At 40.7% G+C, this 20,491-nt stretch overlaps 2 protein-coding genes across 6 annotated transcripts in view; both read left to right on the top strand.

The window, feature by feature from the left end:
• LOC114156864 (gastrula zinc finger protein XlCGF57.1-like) overlaps positions 1 to 20,491 on the top strand; it is a 205,320-nt gene that overhangs the window by 144,750 nt on the left and 40,079 nt on the right. The gene's annotated exons all lie outside the window — the stretch shown is intronic.
• On the top strand, positions 291 to 20,155 carry LOC114156958 (polymeric immunoglobulin receptor-like). The gene is made up of 9 exons (XM_028037604.1): positions 291 to 387; positions 1,654 to 1,721; positions 5,397 to 5,452; positions 5,565 to 5,927; positions 13,896 to 14,222; positions 14,307 to 14,345; positions 15,526 to 15,627; positions 16,062 to 16,115; positions 19,922 to 20,155. The coding sequence occupies exons 3-9, from the start codon at positions 5,398 to 5,400 to the stop codon at positions 19,957 to 19,959; spliced, it is 978 nt and encodes a 325-aa protein (XP_027893405.1). The 5' UTR covers positions 291 to 387; positions 1,654 to 1,721; position 5,397; the 3' UTR covers positions 19,960 to 20,155.

Raw genomic sequence — 20,491 nt, 5'->3', positions numbered from 1 at the left:
TGATACCTATTAAAATTTAATTTATTTTAAGTTATTTTTGTGGAAGTGGTGCTATTTTGTGATAATTTAATTGGTTATAATAAAAGGTTTATTTATAAAGCATTGTTATGCGGCATTTTTACTCATCATAAGTGCTTAACAATGTCAATAATGAAACAAAATATTATAAAATTAGGTTTAAGCTATTAATTAATTAATAATGTCAAAAATATACATGGGGAGCCGTTTGGGAGCCGAAAGAGCCGGCTCTCCACAGTAAGAAGAGCCATTAGAGCCGCATCTCGAAAGGAGCCGAAAATCCCATCACTGGTTTCCTCAACCTCTTCCGGAACCAGGAATTTCGGGAACATTTTCTTCTCTGATCTTCAACACAGAAGATCTGAAAAGGTCCGTTTTTATTCATGTTTGCAGATTTAAAGAGTTTAGAAAATTCACACATTAAAGGAAGGTTTAGTTGATGGTGGAACAAAGTTTTAGCAGCAATATTAGTACAATTCTTCATGTTTCTGTTCAAGTTTGTTTCGCTCTTTTCTTATTACATAACATATCTTTATATTAATAATAATGGTATAAACTCTGTAGAGGTTTTGACTAAAAGCTGAATTGGTCGCCATGTGTTGATTTTCGTAATACGGGCCTATTTTACGTGACTGCGCTGTTTTTTTTTTTCCATGAAGATTTCGGTGCAAAGGTCATTTCAGCTTTTAATTATTAAATATTTACTATGTATATATGCATATTTTCTTTCTATGCGTCATGTTTGCAGTGAAACGTCCGTTTCTGTGTAATAGCGATTATTACAGAAACGCCCAGTTAACAAAGATGTTTAGTTTCTGTTTGATCAAACAAGTTTTTGACACTTTTATACTAATTACCAGCTTCTCGTTTGTTTTCTGCATGAGTTTTTAAACTAAAACTAAACTTTAAGCTAAACTAATTAAGCGTCTGCAGATCAGATCAGTCTAAGTGAAACATTTTATAATCCTCCATTTTGTTCTTCATCTGGACGCCATATTGAAATGACTACACCTCTATAATTATCATGTGATCAGAGTGAATAGTAACTTGTTACATTAGCTTGAGTAACTTTTTAGAACAAATGTACTTTTAGGAGTTTTTATTACTTCACCATCCTTTTTACTTGAGTAATTTTATTCTGAAATGTTTCTAACTTGAGTAAAATCTCTGGATTTTCTACCCACTGAATGAAAACCAAACATGTTTTAACCAAGAATTCAAACACAGACACACACCTGCAGTTTTTGTTAAAGTTTCATAAGTTTTTCATGGAAAGAAACTGATTTGGAATATATATATATATATATATATATATATATATATATTACCTAATTTTGTTATTTTATTGTTACTTATATAAATTATTGTCATTTTTGTCCTTAAAATACCAAAAGTTCCACAAAACTTTATATTTTGGTCTGTCTGACGATGTAATTTTAAAATATTAAATGATTGATAATTTGATCAGTTTCTCAGTACTTGAGTTGAGTTTTTACCAAATACTATTTTACTTTTTCTTGAGTAAAAATATGTTGAAGTAGTGCTACTGCTACTTGAGTACAATTTTTGGTTCTCTGCATGTGATGACTTGGAGAAATAATGTCTATAATTAATGTGTTTTATTATTTCTAACAGAGCATCAATGCTGAACTGGACCACCTCCTCTCTCCTGCTGGTTCTGATTCTGTGTTCTGCTGCTCTGGGTGAGAATCTGATTTTATCTGAAAATATGACTGAATGTTTTAAACTGAACTTTAACTCAGAGCATGAAGGACGTCTCAGGTTTCTTTAGGAATAATTACACTCTAAGTTAGCAGATCTGATATCACTGGATCTATTTCCTGTCAGTTTTTTGATCAGAACTTTTCATCTGAGCCGTGAAATAAACTTTTACCCGAAGCTTCATGAGAAAATGTTTTAAATCGTCCATCAGCGTCTGAAACATCAAATCCTGGATATTTAAGGTTGAATTTTAAGATGAACCCAAACCCAGCTAAACATGCAGGACAGCCGTCCACTGGGGACAGGAACTGGACACATCACTGCTGCTCATGCCATGTTCTACCAGCTCTCCATCTAACGGGTTAATTGAGTTTCCTAAATCTGCTGGGATTTACCCTGTCCAGAACTGAAGTAAACTCTGTTTAAGCTGGTTTTGAGCAGCGATTCGCCTGGTTCCTGTCGAACTACATCCAGGTGTCCCACCCTGCTTCCCCCTGTGAATTAGCCAGACTGAGCAGCCTGCAGCCAACTAGTTTCACAGAGCACACCTGTTAACGGTCGCTCCTTCTCTAAATTACAACTTGCTCTTGTTACTGAACCAGGTAGGTTTTAGTGACTCGACGAGTCCCAAGGATGATGTTGTACATATGGGCTACCAGCAACCTATAAAACATTTTCCACTTTTTTCTCTCCAGAATCAAACATCAGAGCTATTTTACAACCATCAAAGAACTTTAAGGTGACTCATTAACTGAACGTCCACAACATCTTTTAGATTTTCTTTATGCTAAATATTTTATTAGTAAGGCATTTTTGCAAGGGTCAGTACAGCTTAATTCAGAAATAATCAAATAAGTAAAATCAATCATCTAGTCTGTCTTTCCCTAATGCTGACACCGAGAAATAAAAAGGGGAACCTTTGTTTGGCGTTTTGAACCCCAGACCTGGCCTGATGATGAAGAAGGTGCTGCAGCAGGAGCAGGAAGTTGATCGGTGAAGGCAGGGATCTCTGTAGGTCTGATGAGCTTCTTCTCCACATGGATGGTGAGGTCACACAGGACTTGGTGCTGGCAGGAAGGAAGGCACCAGTTCTTCTTCTTTGTCTTTGCCTTTATCTTCATCTTTGTCTTTGGGGTCTGAACCCAGCTGATGAGAGAAGTGCGATTTGAAGCCACAGGTTGTGGGCCTGACGGGTTGGTCCCCATGAGCAGGACAGTCTTCGGCTCTGTGGTCCCGGCTCTTCTTCAGCTGCAGAGTTCTTTGTCCATCTCGATCTTGGCTCAAAGCTGCCCGGAGGATCCAACCAAAGGTTCCTCTTTTGCTCCCACCTTTTATAGGGTTTATCCACCTTTTGGTGCGTTTGCATTGGCTGTCTGCTTAGACAGATGATCTCATATCCATCACTGTCTTACAGACATTATGTCCTGATGTCTGTGCCAATGTCTCAGGGTTGCTCAACCTGCTATGTCCATTGCCTGCACAACCTTTTCTCTGAAACGTTTACATTGTTCAACAATCTGTTTCTAAATAAGGCGTTGATCATTTCTGCTCTCCTGTTAGTTCCCCTTTTCCCTTAACCCTTTCACCTACCATCCACCTCCAACATATCAGTGATGTTAAATTGCAGTTACAGCTTTTTAACCCATTTCAAGTTCAATGTCAAAATCACATTTATAACTTCTTTAGCTTCTTTTGATTTAGCATTCATTTATAATTTTATAACCATAACTTATTACTCTTATTATAATCTTAATGTGAGTTATTACAGATGTTTTCTGAAAGGAAACCAAGAATAATCCATGATTCTAATTATTTGACACCAAAGTTACAGTTACTTGTTTTTCTTGTAAGTGTTCCCACAAATGTAAGTGTAAGTATTATTACAAGTAAACCAATATTAATATATGTATTTTACTTTGAATCTTATTCAATTACTCAGAATGTTTAGATTTCATTCTTTAAAACTTTCATGCTTTAAAATAAGGAATAGTCTCAGCTATTTTTATAAATCTACAGGCTGGAAACTTACTTCCTCTTTTTCCAGGAAACCTGCTCTTCCTGTTTCATGACTCTCTCTGACTGACTATGATTTCTTATGATTAGATAGAAAAAAGACGTAGAATTAAAGCAAAGTTTGCAAGAGACAAAAACAACACAAAGCAGATTTATTTTATTGACATTTAAGTCTACTGTTGGGCCTTGATGTCACTTGAGTGATTCATTTTAAAGATAACTTTATTTATTATTACTGTAAAACTTAAATCTTCAGCATGGGGAAATGGGATGATCTCGGATTCCTTGACAGTTTCCTAAAGGAAACAGGCAGTAAAAAGCTTCAGCAGCCCAACCCCTCCCAGTGTGAGGCACGGTGGTGGAGGTGTGATGATGCGTCAGATTAACAGAACTACTTCATCACAGACCTGAAGTTGGCCCCCCACCTTCTTCAAATCAGAAAAAATTGGTGTCAAACGTTTGTACTGGTTTGTGCAGCAACATTTTTCATTTGTGCTGCTATCACTTTAAAGCTATAAAGAAATGTTTCTAGAGGTCATCAAAGGTCAATGAATATCAGCTTTTGCTGCACAAACGTAGTCGAGTTGATTGACACCAATTTTGTTTGATTTTATGAAGGTGGGGAGGCTGGTTGACCTTTGATGACCTCTAGAAACATTTCTTTATATCTTTAAAATGATAGCAGCACAAATGAAAATTTTTGCTGCACAAACTTTTGACACCAATTTTGTCTGATTTGAAGACGGTTTGGGTACCAACTTCACTCAGGTCAGCCACCGCAGTACTCAGAACAACTGGGGCCTCATATATAAATAAACCATATGTAAGCACAAGTCAGCATGTATAAAAAGGAAGGTGGCGTGAAAGTTTGCGTAAATATTTTCCTATTCGGAATATTGTCTTTAAAATTTATTACTTTTATTTTTTGTGAAGTGGCCTTATGTACCTTGACAGCACCTATTAAATAAAATATATAATTATCAGTATAATAAATGCTTATATTGCTACAAGCAAGGACTGTTGTCACGGTTACTGGGACACATGGTGACAGCCTTCTGGGCATTTATACTAATCTACATATGTATTTATGGGTGGCAACAGGGCGGAGCAGTAGCTGCGCTCTATTTTCCGCAAATTGGGATTTATAAACGAAAGGTCCGCAGGAATGTGCGTCCATATGGCTTTATACACCAGAATTATTTTCTGCGCTGCACTTTTCTAAATTTGTCCTCAAATGTTTTGTGAAAACTGAGCACTTTTATACATGAGGCCCCTGGAGAGGAGACAGAAAGGGAGGCCCCGTCTCTCACGTCATCAATGAAGAGAGTTAGGAATTGCCTTCATGTAAACCGTTACTCAGTTACTCTGCTGACCCTGCTGACCCTGCTGGCTCCCAGAGGAGGAATGCATCGACAAGAAGACAAAAAGAAAGACCAGCAAATGTTTTAGAGGAGAGAGATGATCTGTGCTGTGATTGATAAAATCCTGTAATAGAACAGCTACTGATCTTTATTTGTTTATGCCATGAGATAAGTATGATCTAAATGAAGTCAGGCTGAGTTGTTATGAGTCCAGTTGTTCCTTGTATTGTTAGTGATGATGTTCCTGATGTTCTGCTGCCTCTCCTCCTCTTCCTCTCTCAGGATGAAGATGATCTCCAGGATCCTGCTGCTCCTCATCCTCAGCTCATGTCTCTGTGGTCAGTCTCCATCTTGTCTTTGTGACAGAAAGCTCTCTAGATGGAGCTGAAAGACTCCCATGTTCCAGTTCTCAGTGTGTCTGCTCCTCTCTTTCCCTCTCTGTCTCCTCAGCAGCAACATTTGTAGTGAATGTGACACAGAGCAGCTATCAGGCAGAGGAGAACCACAGCATCACTCTGGAGTGGACCTTCACCACCAAGACTCAGGGATCCTCCAGGAATCTGTTCATCTACTGCAGCTTGGTGGCTCCTCATAAAGAATCAGTTCTCTATCAGGTCCATGAAGGAGTTGAGATTCCAGATTCTCAGGATGAACAGTTTTCAGGACGAGTCCAGATTGACAAAGACGTCCTCAGAGAAGGACGAATCAGACTCCATGTGTCCAGACTGAGGACTGAAGACTCTGGTCTGTATGTGTGTGAAGTGAAAACTGAAGATGGTTCCAACAATGCAGAATGTCGACTCAACGTTATTGGTGAGTCATTTGGTCAGAGTTTTTTTTTTAACTTTCTTTGAACTTTTTAGGTCTTTGTTGAGTATAAATAGAAGCTGTTTATTAGTGAAATGCTTTAGCCTCTCTTTATTAAAGCTTATGTTTGATCCCATCTCTAAGCACTAGAGGTCAGTAAGTTGACCTCACCATAGAGTGGTGATTCTAGATCAAATTCACCTGGGAAGTCAGCTGATCTAATAGATGAAAACTGTGATTCTATCACAATACTCCTGAAGACAAAAGTGCAACATCTTAATTTTATTTCATTATTAAAGTGAAACTGTGAAGGTAAAACATTAAATTGGTTCAAGGGATAAATTAGTTACAGTTTCTGTGCCAGCATATATCATCATCAGAAACATATTTAGCTATGAGGGTTCTGACCCTCTCGGTCCATTACCTCTGGCCAGCTCTGGTTAGAGGACCCAGAAATTGTAGTCCAGTCCAGAACTACTTTTTTGTGTGGAGTACCTCAAGGGTCAGTATTGAGACCAGTTTTATTTAATTTGTATATAAATGACATAAGCAAAGTGTCTAATGCAGGGGTGGGCAACTCCAGGCCTCGAGGGCCGGACTCCTGCAACTTTTAGATGCATCTCCACTTCAACACACCTGAGTCAAATAATGAGGTCATTAGCAGGACTCTGGAGAACCTGACTGCACTTGGGAGGTGATTCAGCTGCTGGATTCAAGTGTGTTGGACCAGGGAGACTTGCAAGAGTTGCAGGACACCGGCCCTCGAGGACCAGGATTGCCCACCCCTGGTCTAATGTATTAAATTTGTGTAATTTGCTGACGACACAAATATTCTAGTCTCTGGTGAAAACTTACAACTTCTTTCCATAGAAATCAGTAAATTAAAGAAATGGTTTGACAATAACAAATTATCACTAAATCTGGACAAGACTATAATCATGGTTTTTGGAAACTGCTACAAAAATACTAAAATTCAAGTTCAGATAGAGGGTGTAACTCTAGACAGGCTTTATGTTAATAAGTTTCTCAGTGTAATAATAGATGACAAAGTCAGTTGGAAATATCATATTAAACATTTACAGAATAAACTAAGCAGGAGCAAATCAATCCTGGCTAAAGCTAGACATGTTCTGAATAACAGAATAATATAATGTAGAGTTATTCTATATAACTCTCTGATTTTGCCATATTTAACATATTGTTCAGAGGTGTGGGGAATTATTGCAAAAGCTCTTTACAGCCACTAAATATCCTACAGAAACGAGCCGTTAGAATCATCCATAATGTTGGTTATTATGAGCAAACAAACCCGTTAGTATTAAAATCTAGAATCCTTAAATTTGAAGAGCTTTAATTTAAAATGACTCAAATCATGTTTAAGGCATCTGTTGCCCACTCAAACAATAGTGATGTCGAGACATGCGGTGGTTGTAAATTTTCTTTAGTTTCATTTTTTACTGAAAATACAAACAACATTCATAAATCCGACGTGCGTCAAACTATGGCTGCTATGTTCTACTGAGCTTCTTCAGCACAGAAACTTAGGACCCAAGGCTGCCCTAAGCGCCTGTTCAAAACTGATCCCTTTCTAAACTCATTTCACTCTCAGCCAGAATAATTACCAACATATTTATGAATGTTCAGCTTAACATGGACAATGAAACACAGAGCTTTATAATAGCAAAACAAAATATTCATAGGAAAGAAAATAGAATCATATTTTAATGGAAGAGGATTTTGGGGGATTCCTTGATCTAAAGTCCCCAGCAACTGGTCCCTCACACATCTAATAAAGTTCAGCCTGTTTTCTGAAAGAGATGGGGATATTACCGGTACTTAAGGGGAAACTCAAACTTAAGGATTTGTAGAAAAAGCTTTTTTATTTCAATTCATGGGGTAAAGTTATGAACAAGTTAAATGAGGAGTTAAAGTCAAAATTTATTACAATTTAAAAGTAAATAAGTAGGTCATGTTCACAAGATGTAGAAATATGAGAGAGAGTTAGCACTAATGTGTACATTGAGGCTGAAACATATGAATGTGTGGCTATGGATGTTTGGATTTAGACATATCTAAACCCAAATAAAAATTAATTAACCTGTTTATTTTATTTATTTATTTATTAATGAGGGTCCATCTGAAAATATTTATGAGTTTTTGGGGTAGAAGTTCATAAGTTTCTTATTTCTTCCTACTCCTTTTCAAGCAAGTTAAGATTTCTGTGGTACAACACAGAAATCTTAACATTTCAAATAAAGATTTAAATAGCAAGTTTACTTTGTAAAAGTGCATAAAATAATCTTTATTGTTGTATTACTGCTACATTTCATGCTATGAGTTTTATGCTATAGTCTTTGTGTTTGCGCTCGTTTTGTGCATCTCACCAATCTTTACTCAAGTAGAAGTAAAAATTAACTGTCCAAGAAATGTATTAAGCTTTAATTAAGTAAAAGTAAAACAGTATTTTGTAACAAGGCGACTAAAGTACCAAGTTACTGTCCACCTGATTTTAATATTTTTAAAGTGTCATCAGACAGACAAGAATATGAGGCCATGTTCAAATGTATATATTAAGTATTGAGTATTTTAAAGAAAAAAGCCTTTTATACTAATGCAGGCTTAAGGCCTTTAGGTCTGTCTGTTGTGTTTCTGGTTAAAACATGTTTGTTTTTCATTTAGTGAAGTTACTCAAAGGGTGGAGTAGCAAGACATTTTACTCAAATTAAAGTAAATAGCATGATAGAGTAAAACTACATTCAAAGGTATTTTGTCCCCCAAAGATTTTTACCCATTTTGGTGGAATATGTAAAATTTTAGTGGTGACATTTTTCCACCAAATGGGTGAAAAAATGAGGCCAAACATAAACTTTGATTAATTGTTAATTAAAGTCAAGAGCATTTGTCTTCTGCCTGTTTTATGACTTGATAGGAATCAAGTTATTCAGACACTTAAACCACATTAAGCTATGAATGCTGGGGATGCAGTTCCTATAGTCCACTGGTGAAACTGGAATCCATCAGGTGTCTGTCTGTGGGAAGTCGTCACAGTAGCACCACAGGCAGCACCGATCTGTAGTGGGTTGGTGCGATCCTTATTGTTACAGAAACAGTTTATCCACCGTCATCAATAGTCATGCTAACTAGCTGAGCTTTCATATCAAGCATCTCTGTGGTGAACCAGCTGTAACAAAGCAGAGAGAAAGTAGGAGGGTTTGTGCAGCGTATACACAAAGTGATTGTTAGCGCTATAACCGTGGCTCTGATTGGTTGTTTCTGACAGAACAGTGTATTTCTGCAGATCGTAGTAGGACCATAGAGCAGTGGAGCTGGATGTTTTCACAGAGTGTCTCATGTTATGCTGTCAGGACATAGTGATAGTTTTTAGAAATAAGATGCGTTTCTTTTTTTTAGAAAAAACATCTTATATCTCTAAGATGATTAAATAATTAAATTATAAAAGGATTTAAACCAACTGAAAAGTTTGAATAACTGAATAAAATACATTCATCAACAAATAACAAGAATGTTTGTTAGATAATTTAAAGCAAATTATTTCTGGTTCTAACAACAGTTCTTGTTTTAAGGTCCAGGGGCCTCATGTAGAAATCATGCATGCATGCAAAAAATGTGTGGCACAATATTTTACGCACAAGTCGGCATCTATAAAAATAATCTTTGCATCAAAGTTTGCGTCAGTATTTGCACATATCTTCCCTGGCGTGGAAATATGTGGCTGCCACAAAAACTTTTTCTGTGAACAATAAGAGAAACATTTTATCCTTAAACCTTTACACAAGGAGCAGCCAATCAGGTTTGTCACTAGTCCAGGAATAAAGCAATAAACGAACATGACTCAGGACGTCCTAGTACTGCAGAGTACCTTCTGCAGTACTGGATGGTTCAGTGAACACCTCTGGGACAGGTGCTGGATCTCCTCTCTCTACAGGGTCTCATCATTGTTACCAGGTCCTTCCTAGGTAACATAAATGTGTCCAGAGAAAGAAAAGGTAGAATTTAAAATGGTTTATTACAAAAAGAAGGTTTTACAAACAACCTGTACACCTTAACCCAAATAACACTCAAATATAGAACTAACAAAGCTAAAGCAGGTCAAGTGTAACTTAATTAAATGACCAAAAATAACCAAACATGTTCATTTAAACTCAAAACAACTCAAAAGAAAAAAATAAATACTAAAGAAGTACCAAACTCCTCAAGCACAATCTTCTAGCAGAACAAAGTGGGTCAGCAGAACAAAAGACTTCAAATCTGCCCAAAACAGTTTTCAAAAAGGCTAACAAGCAAGCAAAGTGGTCAGCTCCATAAAAGCTGCCCCACTGGAGGAATGGTTGCAGAGTCTTTTATAGGTGGGCCAATATTGATTGGTACGGTCATCATCTGCTGGTCCAATGTGGTTGCTGCTCCACAGCCAATCAGCAAAGTGTGCTCCCACATCTGAACATCACATCTGAAGGTTTGCCCCCATGGACAGACAGCTTCTCTACAGACATAAAAGTTAGAAGTAGCTGGATTTCTTCAGCAAAGAACAAAAGAAAATAAGAGCACAATGTTATTGGAAATCACCTCGGCTCTTGCCCAAGTCATGCTTTTTTGAACATATTGAAAGCAGCGACTATTGATTGGAGTCCAGCCAGAAGGACAAGAAAGAGATCTCTGGAGCAAGTCAATTTGTTCTGATGGCAAACAAATTCAGATCAAGAGGTGCATGTGGAATTACTCTAAAAATTTCTTATTTTGTCAACATTATACTGTATACTCTCTCTCATATATATATATACACTGCCTGGCCAAAAAAATAGTCGCCACCTGGATTTAACTAAGCAAATAGGTACAAGCCTCCTATTGGATAAGTACTGCATAGGCGATTATCTTTCAGCTGGCAACAAGTTATTTAACCCCAGCTGATGCAATGAGTAACTCCTCATTTCTTAAACAACCATGGCAAAAGACACATCCTGTGGTCGTGGAAAATACGTTAGTCTGTTTAAGAAGGGTCAAACCATTGGCAGGCATCAAGCAGAGAAAACATCTAAGGAGATTGCAGAAACTACTAGAATTGGGTTAAGAACTGTACAACGCATCATTAAAAACTGGAAGGATGGTGGGGAACCATTGTCTTCCAGGAAGAAATGTGGTCGGAAAAAAATCCTGAATGATTGTGATCGGCGATTACTTAAACGTTTGGTCAAATCAAATCGAAGAAAAACAACAGCAGAACTCAAGAGTATGTTTAATTGTGAACGCAAAAGCATTTCCACACGCACAATGCGAAGGGAACTCAAGGGGTTGGGATTGAACAGCTGTGTAGCCGTAAGAAAACCTCTAATCAGTAAGGCTAACCAGAAAAAAAGGCTTCAGTTTGCTAGGGAGCATAAAGATTGGACTCCGGAGGAATGGAAGAGGGTCATGTGGTCTGATGAGTCCAGATTTACCCTGTTCCAGAGTGATGGGTGCATCAGGGTAAGAAGAGAGGCAGGTGAAGTGATGCACCCATCATGCCTAGTGCCTACTGTACAAGCCTGTGGGGGCAGTGCTATGATCTGGGGTTGCTGCAGTTGGTCAGGTCAAGGTTCAGCAACATTGTGTGCCCAAAGAATGAGGTCAGTTGACTACCTGAATATACTGAATGACCAGGTTATTCCATCAATGGATTTTGTCTTCCCAAATGGAACGGGCATATTCCAAGATGACAATGCCAGGATTCATCGGGCTCACATTGTGAAAGAGTGGTTCAGGGAGCATGAGACATCTTTTTCACACATGGATTGGCCACCACAGAGTCCAGACCTTAACCCCACTGAGAATCTTTGGGATGTGCTGGAGAAGGCTTTGCGCAGTGGTCAGACTCTCCCATCATCAATACAAGATCTTGGTGAAAGATTAATGCAACACTGGATGGAAATAAATCTTGTGACACTGCAGAAGCTTATTGAAACAATGCCACAGCGAATGCGGGCTGTAATCAAAGCTAAAGGCGGTCCAACAAAATATTAGAGAGTGTGACCATTTTTTGGTGGCGACTTTTTTTTTGGCCAGGCAGTGTATATAAATATATATAGGATATATATTTTGTGGATCTGGAAAGATTCTATGACTGCGTCTCCTTAGGTATTTTGTTCTTGGTTTGTGTATGCTGTTTCAGTATGGGGTGTGTGGGTGGCTTTTAAGGGCTATGCAATCCTTGCATGTCCAAAGCAACAACTGTGTCCAAACTCTCATAAAAACAATTAAACGTGTTTCCAGCAAACGACATTGGACTCTGTCAGGGCTGCATTTTGTATCAAATCCTGGTTGTGGTGTTCATACAGAGGCAGAGTCATGGAGAGCAGAATGCCTGGACTGGGAATCTTGCAGAGGACGGGGTCCTGTTGGCTTCTTCCTGCAGGATCTCCAGCAGTTAAGCTGCTGAGTATAACAGAGGCACAGTTTCTCACAGTGAGTCAGTGGTGCCCTGTGAACACCACTCACAGAGCAGCCCTCCTCCATGACTCCCACATTCAGCTCCTTCAGACTAGCCAGCAGCAATTAGCAAACACCTGGCGGATTTCCACATCTGCTGATCTCATTATATGAACTACTATTCAGTGAAATGCTAGTAAAAAGTTGTTAAAGGGTTAATAGAGGAGTCATGTTATGATGACTTCCTGAAGGCAAAGTTTCAGAAACAGCAGGAGTTTTTTAAAGAGACAGAAGGCAGCAAAGCATTTTACTGAGGCGCTATGAAGGATGATTTATTCTTACAGTTATTAACACTCACAGAAGCATAAACAGAGGAGCATCCATAAATAAGACATCTACAACAGTCACTAATAAATTGGATAGTGAGCATGTAGTATTTTACAATGTAATTAAAGTACAAATAGGCTGAGAAATGTATCACAATATAAGCATTTTATATCAGTCAATAGATAATTATTGATTAGTTTTTTGTATTACATATCTGATATACTATCTAACTGGCGATATGATTGTTTCTATTTTATTCAGTTTCCTCTTGAATTGTTGACTCCATCCTTTTAAACCTGGGTAGCAGAAAACAATTACATTTTTGTATTAGCTGCTCCTTACAATTGATACCAGAAGTGAAAACAGGCTTACAAGTTCATTTCCTGTTGAGAGATAGATGTTTTTTTTCTACTCAGTACATAATCATGAGTTGTTGTTTTTTAAGTAGTTGTATTTTGTTATAAAAAGATCACAGCGACCACATATTAAAGAATATTAACTTAAATGAAAAAGAAAATAATTGCAATGTTTCCTTTGGGTTGCCTTGTCTTCTCCAGGGGGCACTATAGCGCCCCCTGGGTGCCACTGTTCTCTTAGTGTGTAAATAAATAATTATATTAGTCCTCGTAAGTTAGAGTTTCTACAGCCCCGGCTGCAGACGAGTTTGACATGAAATCATCCCTGCTTGTTTCTGGGATAATTTGACACAAAAGTGATTTTCTGTTCTAGTTCTACAAGTGTACCACATTTCATGCCTCTAAAGTAAAGTTAATGCACAGGGTGTTTTGAAAGTTGGTAGGTGGCGCTCTTGCACCGTGTCTGTTGTGATTTTTGTGACAATCTTAAAATACGTAAATTTCCCGAAGGCTTGATGGATCCGCCAGGTTTGGTGAGTTTTCCGATACAGTAACACCATATCAACTAAAGACTGTTAAGGGGTAGGATGTCCTAACGTTTATCTCCAGTAGGAAATCTGGTTTTGTTATTTTTATTGAGTTAAACATGAGTAATTTTACTGAGGTAAATAAAAGAAATTGTAGATATACATTTATAAACAAATAAAAAAAACATTTATTTTGAAAAACCTCTATTAATGGGTTGGCTACATTTTTTTACAATTGTAAAGATCCTACAGGAGAATAAGTATGAATGTTAGCTGAACAACAAACAGGACATCACCAGGAATATTAGTGTTGATTTTTAAAAAATCTTTGTTTATTCTTCCAGAACCGAAGGAGGTTCTGATACATGCAAAGGTGGGAGACGACGTTATTCTGCCATGTCATCTGGAGCCTCCATTTGACGTGAAGAGTCTAATAATCGAATGGAGATTCCAGGGTCAAATAATACATTTGCATCACAGTGGAGCTAAAGATGATGTAATTTCAGACCCAAAGTACCAGGGCAGAACCTCTATGTTCCATGATGAGTTTAAAAAAGGAAACATTTCCCTCAGATTGATCAAAGTAACCAAGGAGGATGAAGGGAATTATACTTGTTTTGTTCCCAAACTGCAAAGTCAAGTCAGGAAGGGGAAAGTTACTCTAAAACTTGGTGAGTTATATAAAATTAAGATAATTTAAGACAAACCAGATAAATATATTGATGTCTATAACACTTAATGTAATTCCTCAACAGATGGAAATGGAGCCCAAGACAACTTGACTGATACTGGAGGTAAATATGTTTAACTAGATAACCAGTGGTTACTGGAACTCTGACTTAGTTTTAGACTTTCTTTGTTACCTGCAGTGATTTTGGCTCTTTGGGTTGAATATTTGTCTTCAAGCTTTTCCTATTGTCACATGTTGATGTGCAGTTGGGCAAGGCAGATAACTGCTAAAAACCTTTTGATCTGCATACAGGTGTATAACTGTGTGTGTGTGTGTGTGTGGGTGTGTGTGTGTGTGTGTGTGTGTGTGTGTGTGTTAGAGAGAGAGAATGGGTGAATGTGTCTGCAGTGTGGAGCGCTTTGAGAGGTCAGCATGACTGGAAATACTTTAAATAACTTCAGTCAATCAATGTTTCTATCTTTACTCAGACAATAAGTGAATAACTGTCTTGATTAAATTAGTAGTTTACTTGTGGATAAATGTGGATAAATTAGTAAAATGATAAAATGTTTTGTTTCTCAATAGACTGGTAAATTTGACCTCTAAATATATAATTTAATTATCAGGTTAATCACATTTTCTTGCACAATTGTTGGAGTAAATAACAAAGAATGACTAAAACTATTCTCCTTCCTGAACACATGATGGCATTTCTATAGTGTGAATACTTGAATAATATTATTTGAATAAATCAACATGCCATCTTCAGAAATCTGGAACAAAGGAACCAAAGAAAGAACCAAACTAGTGGAAATCCAGTTTTTCCTCCATCCTGATTGAATCTTCCTGCCTTTGAAGAAAATGTTTCTTCAACTTTCGTCTTACATCCACAACTGGACCTACTTTGAAATAAGAGGATGTGAATTAGTCTTTAAGATTATACACAGTTATGACATCATCTAGGAACATTGATATGAAAGTTTCTAAATTTAAGAAAAGTAATAAAGTGGCATTTAACAAAAAAAGTTTAGCTTTTGTTCCTTCTAACTAAACTAAAAAAAAGGTTTCATACAATTTAGAGTCAGACAGTAAAAATAAAAAGGTTCTGGTTTCATCTGTGTGTGTGGGTGTGTGTGTGTGTGTGTGTGTGTGTTTGTGTGTGTGTGGTGCAGTAAATGGTGGCCCCTGAATGATGAGGTGACTGTTGGTTCACAACTTTGATCTCATTAATAAAACAAAAATATGCAAAATTTAATTCAAAATATTCAAAAGCGGAATTTTAAAAACCTGTTTTTTTGTTACAGGACCTCAACCTGGAGTTATTGGTGGTGTTGTTGTTGGAGCACTCATCATCATCCTCATCTTCATCACATACTACGCTGTACGTCGCCACAGAGGTGAACAAAGTAAGTCAGTCATTGTCTTCGTAAGTCTTGCAGGATTTTGGTGAATTAATGATTCTCTCCATAAATGCATGTTTCCAATTGATAGAAAATATAGTTTTTAATAGTTTGCAAAAACTGATCTGAAACTGAAGAGAAGTAAAACTCAGAAACATGGAGCTGTCTGGATAAACATGTATAAGAAAAGTTATGCAGTTTTCACATATTTATCAATATCTGTTGGTGTTTGTCTGAAAAGAAAAGAAAAACAAGAAACCAAATAATTATGAGTAACTTTTTTCTCTTTTAGGTCTTTGTTGTTTATTGTAGCCTTTCTGCCTGCCCAGGTTGATGAAACATTTTTACCAGACAAAAACTGTTAAGGAGAATTAAATATTGTCACTCATTTATATTGTTAAGCTAAATATTCACTGTTATTTACTTTCTGTTGTGTACAGTTTTTCCATGCTGGAACAACAAGTCTCAAAATGAACAAGGGAGAAATGATGGAGGTATGGAAATGGAACAATTTATAATAATTAACTTATATTAATTATTTACTTTTTTATTTTCCTGCTCATTGATAAACTAAGCAGGACTGCAGTCACTGAACATCACAGCTGAGCATCAAACCAGGAAACTGAACTTCCTTGTTGGTGACTGAATCTGACTGACTAGATAATTTGATGTAGCAGCAATGAACTGGTGACCTGACTGGTTTACTCCTGGCTCACCAGCTTTCCCACTGACCTGAACAGTGATATGCAGGTTTAGACCAGAGGTGACCAACCTGTGGCCCCTGATCTGGACAACACTAAAGAAAAACAGCCAAGAATCAAGAAAACAAAATCCAACAACATTCATTCATAAAATGCTATAAATAAATCTATTAAAAATTGCAAACACATGACTCAGATTTTCTCTTCTTTGTTGTGTTTTCTTCAACAGAGAAGCTTGTAGCCAATTAAAACATGTTTAAGATTATAATTACATCAGACCAATTAAAAAAAGAAACTAGAGCTTAATGAAAGACATCTCTTCTAACTTAATGAAAGTTTTATTCAAAAGGTCCTTTTAATCTGACAAGCCTCATCTGTCATGATCTGTGTCTTTCTGTGTTTATTTAGAGTTTTCTGTCCCCTTAAGTCTCTTCGTTGTCCTGTCCTCCCCTTGATTGTTCCCAGGTGTGTCTCGTTTCTATGATTACCCTCCCGTGTATTTAACTCCACCTGTGTTCTTTGTTCCTCGTCGGGTCCTCGTCAATGTTAGCTTCTGTGTCGTCAATGTTTAGTCTCTTCGTGTTCAGTGTGTGTTACTCCTGCTCGTTGTTTGGACTAAGTTATTTTCATTAAAACATCATATTCATCATACCTGGGTCCGCTGCATCTGCCTCACCACTCTCACCACCCGCACTTCCTGACAGAAGGACCCGACCATACCGATGGTGAGAATGCAGCACGACCCGGAGGTATGGTTCCAGCAGCAGTTGGAGTTGGCTCAGCGGGATCTCTACAGGGACGTAGAGATCCTGCCATCTCCGCTGCTGCTGGAGGAGATGGGACTGGAATCAGACTACACCCTGGCGATTAACCAGTGTCTGATGCGACCAGTCACCACCCCAGAGCCCACCGGATGCCGCCCCCGCCGTTACTCACGCCGGGGAAGACAGCGACGTGAGCCGCCGGTGAACCCGGCCCCTCGTCGCCTTCCGGATCCGTCACCTCCGCGTTCAGCCCGGAGACGGCGACGTGAGCCGCCGGTGGACCCGGCCCCTCGTCGCCTTCCGGATCCGCCACCCCCACGGTCGGCTCGGAGACAGCGACGTGAGCCGCCGGTGGATCCGGCCCCTCGTCACTTTCCTGAGCCGCCACCTCCGCGACCAGCTCGAAGACAGCGGCGTGAGCCGACGGTGAACCCGGCCCCTCGTCGCCTTCCGGATCCGTCACCTCCGCGTTCAGCCCGGAGACAGCGACGTGAGCCGCCGGTGCACCCGGCCCCTCGTCGCTTTCCGGAGCCGCAGCCGCTTCCAAGGCTTCGCTGCGGCTCGCCCCCGCAGCCGCTTCCAAGGCTTCGCTGCGGCTCGCCCCCGCAGCCGCTTCCAAGGCTTCGCTGCGGCTCGCCCCCGCAGCCGGCCCCGAGGCTCCGATCCGGCTCACCTCCAGCCGGCGCACCCGAGGCCGAATCAGCCGGCGTTCCAGCCGGCGCACCCGAGGCCGAATCAGCCGGCGTTCCAGCCGGCGCACCCGAGGCCGAATCAGCCGGCGTTCCAGCCGGCGCACCCGAGGCCGAATCAGCCGGCGTTCCAGCCGGCGTTCCTGCCGGCGCACCGGAGGCCGTTCCAGCCGGCGTTCCTGCCGGCGCACCGGAGGCCGTTCCAGCCGGCGTTCCTGCCGGCGCACCGGAGGCCGTTCCAGCCGGCGTTCCTGCCGGCGCACCGGAGGCCGTTCCAGCCGGCGTTCCTGCCGGCACACCGGAGGCCGTTCCAGCCGGCATTCCTGCCGGCGCACCGGAGGCCGTTCCAGCCGGCGTTCCACCCGAGACCCTGACCTCCAGCGTTCCACCCGAGACCCTGACCTCCAGCGTTCCACCCGAGACCCTGACCTCCAGCGTTCCACCCGAGACCCTCAGCGTTCCACCCGAGACCCTCAGCGTTCCACCCGAGACCCTCAGCGTTCCTCCCGAGACCGAGACCCTCAGCGTTCCTCCCGAGACCGAGACCCTCAGCGTTCCTCCCGAGACCGAGACCCTCAGCGTTCCTCCCGAGACCGAGACCCTCAGCGTTCCTCCCGCGACCGAGACCCTCTGCGTTCCTCCCGCGACCGAGACCCTCTGCGTTCCTCCTGAGACCCCGACTCCCGAGACCCTCTGCGTTCCTCCTGAGACCCCGACTCCCAAGACCCTCTGCGTTCCTCCAGAGACCCCGACTCCCGAGACCCTCTGCGTTCCTCCAGAGACCCAGACCCTCTGCGTTCCTCCAGAGACCCAGACCCCCTACGATCCTCCTGAGACCCCGACCTTCTGCGTTCCCTCCGAGACCCCGACCTTCTGCGTTCCCACTGAGACCCCCTGTGCTCCACCAGAGACCCTGCCTCGGGGGGCTCGTCGTCGCCGTCTGTGGGCGGCCCCCGGGACTCCCCGTTGCCACCTCCGGCGCCGCGGACGGCCGCTAGACCGCCTCCGGGGTTCCCGCCTCCAGCGCCGCGGGCGACCGCTGGACCGCCTCCGTGGTTCCCGTCTCCAGCGCCACGGACGGCCGCTGGACCGCCTCTGTGGTTCCCGCCTCCAGCGCCGCGGACGACCGCTGGACCGCCTCTGTGGTTCCCGCCTCCAGCGCCGCGGACGACCGCCGGACCGCCTCCGTGGTTCCCGCCTCCAGCGCCGCGGACGACCGCCGGACCACCTCCGTAGTTCCCGCTGCCGCGGACGACCGCCAGACCACCTCAGTGGTTCCCGCCTCCTTTGCCTCCGCCCACCCTGTGGGTAGTTTTTTTTTTTGTTGTTTATGGACTCTTGGCCCTTCTTGTTTTTCCGCCCACGACTGTGGGTTGTTTTTTTTTGTTAGTTTGGACTCTGGCCCGCCGTCCGGCACCCCTCCACCCACCCTTGTTGGGTTTTTTGGTTTTTTTTTTTTTTTTCTTGGGCGTCTGGTAGCCGCCCTTGAGGGGGGGGTACTGTCATGATCTGTGTCTTTCTGTGTTTATTTAGAGTTTTCTGTCCCCTTAAGTCTCTTCGTTGTCCTGTCCTCCCCTTGATTGTTCCCAGGTGTGTCTCGTTTCTATGATTACCCTCCCGTGTATTTAACTCCACCTGTGTTCTTTGTTCCTCGTCGGGTCCTCGTCAATGTTAGCTTCTGTGTCGTCAATGTTTAGTCTCTTCGTGTTCAGTGTGTGTTACTCCTGCTCGTTGTTTGGACTAAGTTATTTTCATTAAATCTTCATATTCTTCATACCTGGGTCCGCTGCGTCTGCCTCACCACCCCTCACCTCACCACTTCCTGACATCATCTGAATATACATTACATATTCAATTTAATATGACTATGTTTACATTGTTATTTTAATATGCTTTGGTTTCTGGATTGTTTTATTTTTGTCAACAAGCGTCTGGAAACAAGTGAAAGACAAATAATTTCAGAAAAAGTCAAAACTTTACTGCTTTACTTTATTTTTTGCTGATTGATGATAATTTTCTTTTGAAAAACTAAAAATGACAGAATTCAGTTTTTATCCAAGCCATCTTAATAATAATGTTACTTTGGGATATCAAACAATCAGAAGAAGATGATTTTATTGAAAAAAATTTGTTTTGTGTTTCATAGATCGCAGAGGAAATGGCAAACCAAGGAGATGGAGCTGAAGAAAGACCTTTACAGGACCTGGGAAAATCAAACCAAAGTGTCTGAATTCATCATCCTGACCTGAAATCTCCTTCATATCACTTGTTGGTATGAAAACTGTTACATGTATAGAACTGTGAATAATAATGAAAAAACTGTATGCTTTAAACCCAATAGCAAGTCCTTCATATTAGATCAAAGATTTAATAATCTTTTCTTGAGATAAAAAAAGGATGAAGAATCATGTAAGTTAAAAAAGAACATTTTATGTCTGTAACTGTTTCTGTAGTTTAGAGTCTCTTACTCAGCTTTTGAAAACTGACTTCTTGAAAAGTATTTTTTAATATCTTCAAAAGTTGACAGACATGATCCCCAGCTTGTGCCTACAAAAGGTTTTTAATTTAATGTCTGTCAGTGAATCTTATTTTTAATGCTCACACTTTTTTTTTTTTTTTTACCCCTCCAGGGGGTCTTTTGTGGGCTCTAGTATGTGTGGGCTCTTATATGACAGTAGGCTGACAGGAGAAGGGGGAAGACATGCAGCAAACGTCG

Source organism: Xiphophorus couchianus, chromosome 14 (assembly GCF_001444195.1).
Source record: "Xiphophorus couchianus chromosome 14, X_couchianus-1.0, whole genome shotgun sequence".
Taxonomy (NCBI): Eukaryota; Metazoa; Chordata; class Actinopteri; order Cyprinodontiformes; family Poeciliidae; genus Xiphophorus; species Xiphophorus couchianus.
The sequence above is the reverse complement of the archived record's forward strand: the minus strand, read 5'-3'. Positions and strand labels throughout refer to the sequence as shown.